Source organism: Melozone crissalis, unplaced genomic scaffold (genome assembly GCF_028551555.1).
Source record: "Melozone crissalis strain CALT ecotype California unplaced genomic scaffold, PUWL_Pcris_2 ptg000013l_1, whole genome shotgun sequence".
NCBI classification, from domain to species: Eukaryota; Metazoa; Chordata; class Aves; order Passeriformes; family Passerellidae; genus Melozone; species Melozone crissalis.
This window is the reverse complement of record NW_026535791.1, coordinates 14,688,331-14,703,645: the sequence shown is the minus strand read 5'-3', so window position 1 is coordinate 14,703,645 and position 15,315 is coordinate 14,688,331. Positions and strand designations below refer to the sequence as shown.

Sequence of the window (15,315 nt, the reverse complement as noted above, 5' to 3'; positions counted from 1 at the left end):
AAACCCTGCATTTCTCACTGGTGTTTCCTCATTAAGAGCACTCCTAAATTGTACACTGAAACCTCAAGAACACAAGCTATGAATTCAAGTTCACACTCACACAAACACTTTAATATGGAAATCCCAATAAAGGCATTTGAACTACTTGTGATTCAGCTAAGCAGTGCCTTAACTGCTACATGGTAAGTATGCACCAAAAGCAGAAATTTAGCTATGAATTACACAAGAGGGACCTGTCCCACCTTGAACCTTCAGCTTTCTTGTTTCCTGTGCTACACTTGATTACTCTCAGTAACAAGAAGCTCCACAAAAATAGTATCTCCTGATTTTCATTACAAGTGAGCAGTCATATGACCCTATAAAAAACCCTTTGTAAATAACCTTTATATTTTAAGTCAAATTAATTTCTTTTCCACGGCTGTAAAATTGCAAATTCCTTTGCTCCCCTGGTTGCAGTGTATCGATCACACCTTCACTACTCTTTGACCTAGAAATTCATAAGCTCAGATTCCATTTTAGTCAGTATTACTAAGAAGCATCTTTTCCAAACTTACACGCACAAACCTGGAAATTATTCTCAACGTTTTTCAGGAGGCACAATTAATAGTGGTGGGATAGCTGCAGTGCTTACTGCCTTTGTCACCCAGTTAAGGGTGGGAACTGTGCCAGCATGGGGTGGCCAGTGCACAGGCAAGGACACAGTTTGACACTAAGAAACAGCTTATATATTGTTATATACAACAGATATCTGTGGCCCCACAGTCCTGACCATACAGGACTGGACCAAACCCAGCATTTTGCTTAGTCACAGGGTGCCCTACTCCCTCCTCCTCCCTTTAACTTCAGTATCTGCCTGTTTTCAAGAACTGACCTCACCACCCATGTAAAACTGCATTGCAACATCTTAAACGTGGCTGTGGTTAACACCAGTACACTATACAAACAGTGATTTATCAACATTGTATGCTTTATTGAAAGTTGACAAGTGCAACAGTTAAATACATCGACGTGTTACAACTGTAGAGAACATGCACAAAAACATATGCATACTACTATACAGATCATATGCAAAAAATCCATACTGGGAAATCCAATTTTTTTTTTCCTTAATTCTTTGCTAGCAGAGCTTGATAATTTTTGGAGTGGTTTTCCCCATCTTGAACCAAACTACAATGAACAATGATTTACTTCAAGATAATCAGCAGCCAGGGAACTTCAGAAGTTACACAAACAGCATTAATTTGCCAAATTCTGAACAGTTGCGTAGGTGCATTCTTATTTATGTAGCATAAAAAAAAAACTTTTCAAACTTCTTCAGATCAGCCAATGAAACAACTAAACTTCAATCTGTACAACCTAAATAGTTACAGTTTTCTATTTTACAAAGTAATTACACTAAATACACAAATGTACAGTAGGCAAATAACCTTCATGGTAATTATCCTATGACCCAACAACTGTATTGTCACCTACCTGTTCTCTATATATAATACAGCTTTATGCACCTGTCCACTAGTTCAGAAAACGGTGCAAATATTTGCACTTAAGGTTTCAGGTGACAATTAAGTGTTAAACACTGAGATTACCTTTCTCCCTCTTCGATCCTACGCACCAGTCCACACTTTGGAACCCCAATGCACTACAGGGGGTTGAGCCATCACTTTTTACTCCAGTCTATTTCTTCACGTTTCCAAGTTTGAAAAGCACTTGTATCAGCTGTAGCACTGGATGAGTGGAAGATTTAAAAACAAACCAAAAAAATTCAGGCATGCAGCTTCGTTTCTCAGCCATTTGCAGAAGCTGCTCGAGTCCCCAGTGTACTTGTGCTAATTCTCTGGAAGAAGTTTATTTTATTCAACCAACCTAAGGACATAGACTCCTTCAAGCCAAAGGGGTAAGGGAGGTAAGAGAGAGACTGATGAGTGTGTAATACAAGGGGGAGAAGCCTCTCCTGATGTGTGCAAAGCATGGAGTCCTCAGTCTGGGCTGCAATGTGCATTGAAATGGATGAAGGGTGGCTGTGGCGGATTCCCGCAAGTCCTCCTCGCCCTGGACAGTCCAGAAGCCAGCAATCACGGTGGCGATGACATCGGGAGCTATGCTGAAGGCCCTGAGCCCTGTGATGCTGGCTGAGCAGGCTGCTGTGCTGTCCCTTGTGACTGGGAAGCGGAAGGCGGAGAACCAGTCTGCAGCTGTGCTTGGAACTGGGCAAGCTGCTCTGGGCTGGCAAGTGTTTTTAGCAGAGTGTTCTCTTGCTCCAGCTGCGAGTTCTTCTCTATCAGCTCTTTGATTTGCTCTTTGAGGACCTCCACTTCCTCCCTTACAGCGTACATCAAGTGACTCTTTACCAGATCCTGCAACGCAGAGCAGCGTGTGCGTTAGGGGAGCAGCGCAGCGGTGGGCGCGGACGGCGGGCCCCGCTATGCAGGGCGGCCCCGGGCAGCGCTGTCCCTGCCGTGCCGTGCCGAGCCGGGCCCGGGCTGCCACCGCGGGCACTCACGTGCGGCCCGGCCTGCACAGCGGCCCCGCCCCCCGTCAGGCCCCGCCCCCGCGCGCGCCGGCTGCAGCCAGTTCTGGGCGCAGGTTGCCGCATTTCCCTCCCTCCCGCCGTCCGCGCGCGGCCGCGGGTGACGTCAGAGCGCGGCGCGGCCAATGGGCGGCCGAGTTATTTATAGCCGGGAGTTAAAGGCTCGGAGTTTGCCTAGCAACAGCCGGAGAGGCTCCCGGGAGAGCGGCTCCAGGCACCGCTCCAGTAACAAAGGGCGGCCGGGCCCCCGGCTCCGCGCCGGGCGGGGGCCGGGGCAGCGGCCGCGGCGGTCCCCGAGGCGAACCCGCCGGCTGCGGGCACCGCAGCGCCCGTGCCGCCCACGGGGAGAAGGGCGCAGCGGCGGGGATGTCCCGCTGCAGCCCGCGGGGGATGCGCTCGCCTGTGCTTGTGGGGGGAGTTAAAAAGATAAAATGAAAACTACCCCAAAACGCCCTCCTCTCTTTGGGAATGTAAAACTCCCCAAAATACGCTCCGCTTGCTGCCCAGCAGCGCCCCTCCACCGCCGCATGGAGCCGGGATCAATCGTTTGGGGAGGCAGTAGCCAAGAGCAATGCCGTCATTCCCTCCCCGGCATCAATACACAAACGTGCGCATTCCTCCCCGCGGGAAGCCTTTGATCAATTAAAAATAAAAATAGCAAAAAAACAAAAAGCTCCCGAAACCGACGCCGTGCCTCCCCTTCCGTCCCGGCTCCGCTACCGAAACGCGTCCCAGCACGGTATCGCCGCTCTATCCCCATATTGTTTACTGCTTCAAGCACGAACGAGGTTTTATGCCCCATCGGTACGTACCATCGCTTGCTCGATTTTGTTGTCGATAGCTACTACGCTTGCACCAGAGGAGCTGCAAGAGAGAAAGAAAGAGAAAAAACATACAACATTAGCGGCGGCTGAATTATTTAAGAGACAAGAGACGCGAGCATTGGTAGCCAGTTGGCTGAGAAAGTCATCCTCCCGCTGCCCTGCCGCCGCCTCACCAGGATGCTCTAATGCAGCAAAGCAACCTGTAAAGCCGCGCCGAGCCCCTCTGCCCGCAGCCCCGACCAAATATCCCGACATTTAGCCCCCCGACGGACCATAAAGATGGAGCTCGATGGCAGGCTGCGGCAGAAGCGCTGGGCGCCGGGGAGGGCAGCAGCTCCGGGGGGGAGAGGCGGGCGCCGGTGCCGCCGCTGCGACTCCCCCGGACAAAGGAGCCAGCCCGGAGCTCACCTGCCCCGCTACCGCCGCGCCGGCAGAGCCGCTCCGACACAACACTTATTTACCTACTGTCGAGCCTCAGGGACGAGGTGTCGGTGCCCAGCAATGACGATAAGAACGAAATCGAGAAGTGTCTTAGTTGATAAACTCCTAGATCCATTGCCACCGGTCTACAACATTGGGCATTCATGCAACCGCGGCCAGAAACGCTCCCCGGGAAAAAAAAATAATTCAGGTCTCGCTCCTCTCGGAGGCGTGTGTGCGTGCGGGGCCGCTCCGCCGGGCGAGGCGGGGCCGGGACCCTGCGGGACCGCGCTCGGCCGGCTCCGAGCGGGGTCAGCGCTCCGCCGCGCAGCACAAAACCCGGGCATCCCGGCCCCCCCCATCATTTATGCGCCGGCGCCGCCTCCCATTGGCTGCGCTGCCCGGGCCCCGCCCCTCACCGCGCATCTCATTAGCGCATCCCCCCCCCCATCCCCCCGCCGCGCGGGCCCGTGGCGCCCACGCGGAACGGACCCGCACGCGCGGGGGGGGGGGCTCGGTCCCGCAGCCTCCGCGAGCCCCGGCACGCGCGCTGCCGCAGCGCCGCCCGCCCCTGCCCGCAGCGACGGAGCGGGGATTAAAAATTAAAAAAAAAAAAAAAAAAAAAGAGAGAGAAAAAATTATAATAATTAGCGGGCCCGAGGAGCGGCGGGGAAACCCCGCACGGCCCAGCGGGAGCGCGGGACGCGCCGAGGGCCGTCCGTGGCCGCGCCGACACCGCCACCTATCGACGCGCGGCAGCGGGAAAGTCCCGGAGCCGCCTCCCAGGGCTTGTCCAGGTGCCGCCGTGCCTCCGCCGCGGCCCGACACCCGCACGTTCGTGCCCGCACAGCGCAGCCCCTAGCCCGCAGCTGTGCTCGCTTCGCCCAGGCCAAGCAGGAAAAGCAGGATACCCGCACAGTGCAGATAAAACTCTTTCAGACAGCCACGAGACCCCACCATCCCTTACACACACCTTATGAGCTCATAAAACCTTTTTTGAAAAAAATATCCAGCCACTGATCATCTACAAAAGCACATACGGCACAAACCTGTGGATTTCTAACAAGCCGGCTGATATTATTCTGCAGTAACAGGGAAAATGCCTATTCACTTATTTTTAGGTTGCACCATAAGGCACTTAGTCTTAAAAGTTGCAGTACATGCCTTAATAATTTAGGATAAGATCCTTCTCCCACTAACTGTGTGTTTTTCTCAACAAATGTTATGCTCTCATGCGTCATTGAAGACAGCAACTAAACTCAGTGCCTGTCCAAATGATCTTCTCTACCAGTAACAGCCTAGAAAGAGAGCCAAGGCTGAGCTAGACCACCATCAAATCCTGTCACAAGAAACAGCCAGCCCCTAAAACCACTCTTTTCTAGACCTGCACTTTCAGCATGTGTTACATTACTTAAAGGCGCAAAAATAAGTCAAAAACCTCTTCCATTCTCTACAGCAAACTCCTCCAAGAGCTACAAGTCACATACATCACAGGTGCTGCTCCCAGAGAAGCAGGAAAGCCAGGAGGCACGGAATAATCATCTTAAAGCTAAATTTAGCATTTGCGTATCTGCATCATCCTTCTTAGTTTATTTATGCTGTCCTAGACTACTATTCTTTCATTCAGTAATGCCAGCAGAGTAGTACAAACTAATCCTGTTCACAGGGAGGTCACATTTAAGAATAATAATTCCTCACAGCCACTTTCCTGCTACCATACATAGAGGGTTCACATCCCACAAGGGCACAGCTCTCATCCCACCCTTTGGATATGTGGGGAATTTGCACAGGGTGGCAGCTAAGAGGCTGGCAATTAAAGGAAGTGTTTTAGAAAAACCCTTGCCCGTGCTGACTGGCAAACTCGTGACAGCGAGTGAGGGGAAGCGATGCCTTTGAACACGTGCACCGGGCTCCAGCTCGCCCCAGGGACAGCACCGGGAGCCACAGGCTGCAGGGACACCTCCCGGGCACTCTCCCTGCACACAGCCACCAGGCGAGCCCTTCCACACACAGGGCCGGCAGCACGGCATCTCTGCTGGAATCTCTGTCAGCTCCTTGGCTGGAGCTACATTCATGTTTTGTGACAGGCTGGGCTCAAAATCAGGGATGTCTCAAATGACTCCTCCCCATGGCAGTTACTCAGCACCAATTAACAAAACTGCAGCTGGACAAAAGCTCTGGGAACACCTCTGTGCCTTGTAGTTCTTTATCAGAGAAAGGGCAGAGTAGTGCAAAACCAGCTAAGTCCTATCTATCACTGCTAATCAGGCTCTTTATAGAAGAACTTGAAGATAGCAAACTCACAGGCCTGGACAGACTTATCCTGAAAACTCCTGCTTTGCTGTTGCAGGACAGACAGCAGACAATTGTATTTGGTTTCATTCATACATGTAGAAATAAAGTCATGGATTCATTCCAAGATGATTGTTGGTTCTGCCACAACGACTGATAATTATTAAATGCCATTATTCCGTTTACAACAGAAAAATCATATTCTCAAACTAAATTAACAACACTGCCATCTTTAATCTATATTAATCTTCACAAAGTAGAGATAACACATATGATCCTAAATCAAATTCCCACTAAACTCATTAACCATCTTCCATTAACTTCAGTGGGCTTTTAACGAAATCTGTCATTTATTTTTAGCGGCCTACAAGCAGAGTTGTGATTCAACAGAAAGCTGTCAGCTGCGTAAGTAGGACTGCATATTAATATGCACGCTCTGCTTTGCCCACTCTACAAAAAAGCAAACCACAAGTGTCCCTTTATGGCTGAGAAAGTGGATCATCTAGGATTTTTTTTAAAAATCTCATGATATAAATTACTTTAATCTCCAAAATTGGGGTGAATTTTTTTGGGAGGAGGGGACAGCACCACTATCTCTGATGTTCTCAGTTCCCCATCCTCTGCCTGACAAGGACAGACACTGAACTCTTAAGGACTGGGGTTTTGCTGTTGTTTTTTAACAAATGTCTCATGATCATGAAAGTACATGGAAGATTTAAGGAAGATAGTTCGCCAAACTCAGTTTTCCTCTAGAAGGACTTTCTAATCAAGATTACTACTGTGTTACTCAAAACGTTATAACCACCTCTTTTAAGACCTCATTAACAGATAATACATGATATTTGACTCCTGGAAAAGCCTTAATTCCTGGGAGTAGAGGTGAAAAAGGCTGCAGAATTCCTCAGTTTGGTTACGGCACTCTAGGCCTGCACTGGGTTGGACAAATTCACGTTGTTAGCACATGCTTTGAAAGCCTGTGTATCTACAGAGCACCCCAGGCCTTCACAAACTGCATAAAGTAACAGAAAAAGACTCGAGATGGGCTCCCGAGAAATCAGCAGGGTAGAGAACAATACAGCAAAGGAGTAACTCACCAGCATCTTTGATCCTCAAGTAAACTGACTTCTTAAATTGAACATACAAACAGTAGTCAAAGTCTTTTTAGCACGTGTCACCTTTTGTAATATTTCAGCTCTTAAACACTGTTCCTCCCACTAAATAATTTCCTCTTGTCTCAATTTATTCATGCTAAGCACTTGAATAAAGTGCTTTTCATCTCAAGCACATAATGAGGTAAACTACAGCACAGAATCACTTTGTCTGTATGCAAGTCGGGTTTGTCATATTTCTCCATGCGTGTTAAAAAGTTCTTTAAGTTAAAACATTTGTCTTTTAAGTACCTTGTCAGTGTGTGCTCCCTTCAGATGACAACATTAAAAGCCCTCGATAAACATCTTCTGAACATAAAATAAATCTCATCTTTTGATGATGTTACAAAGATGCCACACCAGAAACCATATTAGAAAAACAGCAATTGCTGTCACAGCACACTTTCATCTTATGCCGAGACAGGCTCAGATCTTGTGAACTTCAACTACAGCTTTCAGCTGCAGAGTGCAAGTACTGAAAAGGTTAAAAATAAAATCTGCTATTTATTCAAAAAAGGCTACAGTAATTAGATTCTACCTGACATCTGACTGTGCATTCCACTTGGCATCTAAAAATGGAGAATAAATGGCAGAGTACTATTCTGCCTTAAAATTCATAGATTCAAAATTCTTTGTGTACTGACAGCAACCCTCCTGGCATCCAACTTATGCAGAATTATGCCAAGCTAATAACTGAGACAGCTCTGGCTGTACTTGACATCAAGGACTAAAGGTTTATAAGGTTTATTTCAAGACACCATGATTTCTTTTTCTTCATCTCAGTAAAGGTACATAACTGGAGAAGCTGTCCAACAAACTTTCTTTCCCACAGTAAATCAAGTATTTTTAACAGACTAAGGACCAAAAAAACCCAACCAAACAAACAAAATAACTCCACCCACACAAGCCCCATCTTCAGATAGCCTAAATAAAGATCACAAAATCTCAGCCAACTTCCTCCTCCAGCTCCAAACCTTTACTTAAGATCTTGATTTAAAGACACCAAGCCACTAAGAACTTGCTGCTCAGCTCCAAAAGACTTGTATTTTATTTCTAGATTGAATTCCACTATTTCAATTTACATACTTCTGCTAAATTGAAAAAGCTCTTTCTACAAGACAGTACTCTCTCAGTTTTCCTAAATGTGAGCTTTTCCTCCCCCACAGTAATCTTATTTGCATCTATAATTTAGTTTATTTGTTTGCTAGAAATTGGGGTTTAGTTCCAGGAAAAACAGATAAAAAGGAAAGCTATGCAATATGCCAGTGAAATGAAGTGCTGTATTTGTACATCTTTTTTTTCCCCCCTTTTTTTTTTCTTTTTTCCAGATGTGCAAGCATAACTAAATAAATATTTAGTGGAAAGAATACACACACCCTACTGGGGCTCTGGAAATAACCTGACAGTATCTCTGATCACAGTGCATACACAGAAGTATCATGCTGTGAGCTCTGCACAAGAGAGAGAAGGCTGCATTTAAAGCAAGAAGATAACCATGTAAGATCAAAAGAAAAACAAGGAGAGGTTCTCACTGGTTCCTCTGAGGATATCCTCTTTCTCTTTGACAGGCAACTAATTACCAAGTCAATCCTAGTTATTTTTAATGAGAATTATAATGATTCTACCAATTTTAATGCTGACAAAACAAAACATTCTGTCTATAATCAAGTATCTGGACAGGCAAACAAAGAGATGACCCACTTGTTACCCATCAGAGAGCTCTGCAGGGAAATATGAGCCATCTTAAAGCAATTTTGATGCTTGGAGAGGGATGTAGGGCATCCCCTTTCCCGAGATCATTCACAGATAACCATCTAGCAATGCAGTTGAGATGAAGGTCTGTGCTCTGTACATGACCAATGAGTTTTAAAGTCCCCTCACAGAGCCAGCTGAGGTCTATCATAGCTCAAAACCTGAAATTACATCCAGCTGCTACTCCACTTTAAATTTAAAGAAGTAATGCATTTGCAGTAACATGCAGCTTGGGAATCACAGGCTTTCCTGATTTCAGAAACCCATTAATAAGCAGGTCTGAAATATTTGACTTTACTACAAGTGAAAGCCCTCCTCCTCAGCATCCCATAAAGTGCCCTTGACCAAGGACTGCAAAGGAAAGAATCCAGCAACATGTTAACATCCTGGAAGTTTAAGTGAGACATCTGAGCCAGGAATATTTTCTTTCCTCCAGAAAGCTCCACACAATGTCACACTGCATGCTGACATTGTCCCCAGGATGGATGTGGGAAAGAAGTTTAGTGTCATAATGCAGTATATATAGAAGAGTGATAAAATGTTACAACCTCCAAGTTTCACAACCCAAATTTATTTTTCCTTCATATGAAATTTGGCTTCAATAATTTAAGACTTAATGCATAGAAAGTGCTCAATTCCCTAGTCTTCTGTGTACTTTTCATGTGTAAATGCTTTTCTCAAAGGCAAGAACACCTCTAAGTAAAAACCACTTACACAAATATTTAATCTCACTTATTCTAACTGTACAAGAGATTTTTCAACCACACACTCCAAAATGAAATGAAGAGGGAAGGAAAGAGTCACTGGAGCATTTTAAGTTACACTTAACATAACAAGCATGGCAAGCATAGGGAGTGTTTTGGCACACTGACATGACAAGCATTTGGAAAGATGAAATTCTCTGTATTAAAAAACATCTCTGACCCAGGGGACAAACAGCCCAGGAAGGACTACAAGAAAATGGGTGACGTCTACCCACCCCAGGTTACCTTCAATAGTACACAGTGGGTTTAGTAATCAAATAAAAAAACAGCCAAATTAAACTGTAACTAAGAAGGGTAATCTTCTATTATTTTTGAACTTGTATTATTTTCTGTTTGCTTAAGGCTGAGGAAAAACCATACTCTCATGGAATGGGAAAATTATGTCTTACTGAGTACTGCTAATTGTGGAAGGGGGAGATGTAGGACCTCGAGGCTCTTCATTTCCCCTGTTCCCAGCCCCTTGTAAAGTTTACACCCATTATGCCTTTTTTTTTTTTTAACTCCTTAATTCATTCCTTCCTCTTTTCCCACCTCCTCCCCTGTTTCTAATTGTTACCCTTGAAACTATACTGAAAATCTCGGATCAGCTAATAATTTAGTCACGCTTATTAAAAAAACTATTTATACAGCATTAACAGTTGGTCTGCACTTCCCACTGAATACCATTTGCCCTTTGATGGCCATTTTTTGGTATGACATTTGAAATTAAGCCTGTGTTCCCTACAGTAGCCCTTCACACTAGAAGCCAACTCAGGGTTGCTAGGAAAAAAAGCCAAAACCTCTGCAATTAACTAGAGTTGGCCTATGGTCTTGAGGAAGCTGGGAATGAAGTTCCCTACCCCAGCTTTTACTGAAATTATTAAGAACAGCTGATGGAAAGTACAGAAACAAAATCTAAGTCCTCAGTGTGGGAAAGGAGCAGCCGGGATGGGGAATCCGATCTGCCGTGAACGAGGATGAAAATCGGCCACTTCTCAGCTTTTGTGGTGGCTCATCCCTCGTTACCACCCTGCTGTGCAGAACCATTTTTAGGTCATTCTGTTAAATAACAATAACCTCCCAACACTGCAACTTGTTTACACGTATAGAAAAATAAAGACAATAAGCTCAGAGTTCAGTGCCACTTTTCTTCCTCAGTAAGTATTTTGAGACAATAGACCTCTATCCAGTTGCCCATTTCCACTCCCACAGTTTCAGTCTCCGCAATCACCAGCAAATGGCTTCACATTTATCAGCAGTATCAATGTACAAGTAGGGAAATTACTTTAAGATTAACTCCCCGGGTTCCAATGCATGCATATTACACAAATTTGAAACTCTGTATTTCTTAATCTATAAGTGGTCAAAACACACTGCTCTAGTAATGCTACAACCCACAGTTTATCATGCTTTGGTGACTTCCTAAGAAAATATAGGAAAAACTCAAGACCTTTTGTATCATCCAAGAAGAACTGTACTTTATCAGGCTGAATTTACTGTAGCAAATTTAAAGGTAATTTTCTACCTGAATGGAAATTTAAATTTCTAGAAATCAAACCCCATGTATCTCCATTATCATTCAGGAAGCATGGGGAGAATTTCCACAAACAAATAAGAAAATGACCTGATTTACTGCACAGTGTGTATACCCCAAAATCTTAATTTCCTTAAACAGACAATGAGTTGAGCATTTGTGGGATAATTTCCTGCCTAACCTGTACCTTCCCCCATCTGTGAAAACAAGCATATGAGAGGAATTTGATGAATGCCCATGCTTCAAACTCAGTATAGCACTGAGAAACAGGTTCAGCTCAAGTTTGCAGTGGGAAAGCACTCCCAGGCTTCTTAATCCAGCCACAGCTTCAATGATTTAAGAGACACAAATCCTGCTGACTCACAGTCACAGAAATCCCAACAGAGTATCTCCATTTACACTCTCCTTGCTGAAGGAATAAAATGTAAAATGATACTGACTTGAAATAGAATATAAGATACCTGGGATAGTAGGTAAGACTATGAAATTAGGTGTGCTTCAAACCTTAAAAATTACTTAAAAGAACGGATTTATCAAAAATATAGTTTGACCTGACTGCCTTGTGGCTTTAGGGGGTGTATTACCTACTTTAGCACAACACTTTGTTCTCAAAATCCTGCCACACTGCAAACCAGAGAGAACAGAACACAGGTGTGCTGGCTCAGCATATTTTGAACATGTCCCTGGAGCACTTTCTAGGCCAGAGACTGCAAACAGCTGGCATGGGTCCAGGTCCTCTCCAAAAGGCTGTATATCCTGAAGTCCTGGTTCTCCTTTAAATGGGAGCCAGCCTTCCTCAGTACCCTACTGATCCTGGAAAGGAACCTCAGGCAGTAAGAAGCTCTAATTTTCCACAGGACAGCATCTTCCAGCTTAACTGCAGCAAGCACCTCGAGACAGCGGGATCCATGGTGGCCATGCAGGGCACACACCACTGACATTTAGCTGCCCTTGAGCCAGGCATTCTGCAAACAGCAGAAGACATTCTCTTTATCTTTTAATACACAACTTGCAAAGGAAAGATTGCAGCCTATCATTTCATCCCTAATCAGTATCTGGGTAATCGTCTTTACACAGTGACGGCTGCATTTACGAGTGGTCCTGTTTAGGAAGCATTCCTGTCCTCTCCCCTAAAACTGCTGATGCATGTTTTTCGGTGGATAGCCACCTAAACCATTTAATTAGATGTCCAAGGCTGGTGTATATACTGTCAGGCACCTAATACTTCTGCAAAACAATTAGTTCATCCTCCAGAAACCACTGTCATTATAATAACACCTTGAACCTCTGTGGCTTAAAACAATTCAAAACAAAGCCAAATCCTCACAAAAACAAAACCAAAGTAACTGTAGTATCAGAAGTCTGAGTAATGCAGTTAGAAAAGCATGGAGTCCAGAACAGCTCCCAGGAATTGTTTCCTCATTCCTACACAGGGTTAGCCCAGTAGCCACTCTTCTACAGCAACAACACAATGAGCTGCCACACTATTCTCAATATATGGGAAGGAGAGAAAATCCCTATTGCAACACAGAATTTAAATTCCCTCTTCCATCTCCACTGACAGAGCCAAGGAACCACTGCTGTCCACCAAGCACAGAGGACAGAAGGATCTTTTCTAAAACCCACACTAGGCAACCTCCCATCCAGGGAGGCATGCCTCCTCCCACACAAGGTACAGAACAGGGGAATTCCTCTCTGACTGTTCCCAGCTACTACTAATGGATAGAGGCCCTCACCAGGTGGACAGTAACATCAATCAGCAGCTCAGGTACAAGCAATCATGACAACTACAAACAAAAATATTTGTAAGTGAATGTTTGAGTCACAGGATAGCACTGCTGCCACTCAGATAGGCTCCTGACTTGCCCAAACCTGTTTTTCAGCCCTATTTCTGAAGAACTCTGCATTTTAAAACAAGCTGTCAATAAACTGATGCAGGTAGAACAGAAACATTAAACTGATTCTGAGGCTGGGGGGTAATTTAGTTATACTGATAGACTGAAAGATGTCAAGGTACTTGAAAGGATCCTTTAAATCCTTGGGAGGACTGAGATGTGACTTGAGTGAAAAAATACCTTCAAATAGGGAAAACACTAGGTTTAAGGGGCTATTAAACTTTTGTTTTACCTCTTCATATTAGAGTACAACTACCTAATACTTGCCTAATGATGAGTTAAAACCTCTTTTTAAAAAAGAATAACAACATTAGCTCATAAATACAGTGAGTTTTCTATCCCTTGATATCACAGTACCATAGGATCATTTAGGTCGGAAAAGACCTTTAAGACCATTGAGTCCAACTCAGTCAATGTTAGGTAAAACCTAACACTGCCAAGTCCACCTGTCAGAGACCAGATGCCCATCACTCAGGTATGCTTGTAATAAATTTAAATTATTGATGGGCCAATAGGGATGACCTAAATATAACAGCAAGACAGATGCTTTCATGCCTGCCTTCACTATTCATGTATTTTAACCAACTACAGCCCATTTTACCCATCCTAAGAGTTAGCAGATGTACCCAGTGCTCTCTCCTTCCAGTTTATGCCATAACCAAAGGCCGAAATATCTTCTGACTGTGTTCATCTCCCCCTACCCTCCCATCTTCTGCACTTCCATCCAAGTTTCAAAAAGAAACATGGAGGATGCCACACCACTATTCTTTCTGAATGAATATGGAAAGAGGGTGGCATACATCCAAAGTGGACACAGTCACCTGTCTGCAGTCTGCACTTCACAAGAGGCTGCAGCTCCTGCACACCCACACAATCATCATTGCCAGCTGTCTAGTGCTAGACAGCTCCGCAGCAGCACACAGACATTAGGGATTGCTTTGCCAAAACAACTTGGTGGAGCTCCAGAGCATAAACTCTGAATCTTGAACTTCATTCTGGCAGCCAAACTTAAAATGCAAAATATGCATAAAGTATTTAATTTTATTAAGAGTCCAAGTCCTTCTCAGTATGCTGCAAACTGCCCTTGACCAAGGACTGCAAGAAGGAAAAGATTCACCAACTATATTCATAATCTCTTAAGTTTTCAATGAGATGCCTGACCCCAGATTGCTTCTCTTTCCTCCAGAAAGCTACACACAATTGCACCCACTCTCAAATTCTGCATCTACACCAGAAAAAGCTAAATGCTTCTTTGTATTTGACCCATGCATCCAGCAGGGTCAGTTTTGAGAAAAAACATAGTCACATACAATATTAGCCAAGATTGCCATTTAGCATTTGCTATTTATGGTGACAGCACAACCAGCCAATTTGAATTCACTGAACAATAACCAGGAGAAAACCAACATCTCTGCAAGAGAAACTAGAGGAAATAAAGACAAATGAAAACTAAATAGAAAGTAGCTTGCAGAATAAGACTACAGGAGAAACTGTCCCCATTTTCTGTATAATGCTAGCAGATGCAGACTTTGGTTTATGACTAGAGGTGCTACATCATGCTCCTGTGTGTATCAGTAAAAGTCAGTCACAACAAAACCTTTTCATAATGCAAAAAGGTTAAAGAAAATTACATTTACTTCACCAGACCTTTTTCATTACACATTCTTTGGAATAGCTTGGTTGATGGTAGGAAACAATACTACCTCCTCAATACTAGTTCCCTTGTTCAGTAATACATGATCCCAATCACTGCTCTATACATGTGCTGCTCACACATAACATAACTGTTCCCATTACATATCAATTGCAGTGATAGAATATTATACTTATCCTTAAGCAATCAGATTAATTTACTACAATTCTACTGTTCATTTGAAAGTCCAACATGTTTTCATAAACTATCAATTACTGAAAAAAATTAAATTGAGCTTTTAAAAAAAGTTTTCCAATGTACAATTTTATATTCTTTAAAGCAACATCATTCACAGGGGAAAGCTATTCTCCACAGGCAATACCACAAACATAACGTGACAAAAATATGAAGTTGAATGTATTACCTGATATATGCAAACATTTATATAAGATCAAGGGGTTTAGATTTTAAGGGTGTGGCATAACAAAAGCACCAGTTCAGAGATCAGAAGTTAGGAACAAATTCCATGCTCCCTCCCACAGATGGG

At 44.4% G+C, this 15,315-nt stretch overlaps 1 protein-coding gene across 4 annotated transcripts in view; it reads right to left on the bottom strand.

Annotated features, from left to right (window-relative positions):
• Positions 1 to 946: 946 nt before the first annotated feature.
• Positions 947 to 15,315, bottom strand: part of TSC22D1 (TSC22 domain family member 1) — a 90,737-nt gene continuing 76,368 nt past the window's right edge. For 2 of the 4 annotated variants that reach the window (XM_054271387.1, XM_054271386.1), the window contains 2 exons: positions 3,340 to 3,391; positions 947 to 2,354 (listed from right to left, as the gene is read on the bottom strand). In XM_054271387.1, coding sequence (XP_054127362.1) covers positions 2,097 to 2,354; positions 3,340 to 3,391 — 310 coding nt within the window. In that variant the 3' untranslated portion in view covers positions 947 to 2,096. Of the gene's footprint in view, positions 2,355 to 3,339; positions 3,392 to 3,812; positions 4,093 to 15,315 lie in introns of those variants that run through there. The other 2 variants (XM_054271388.1, XM_054271389.1) reach the window with 2 other exon arrangements.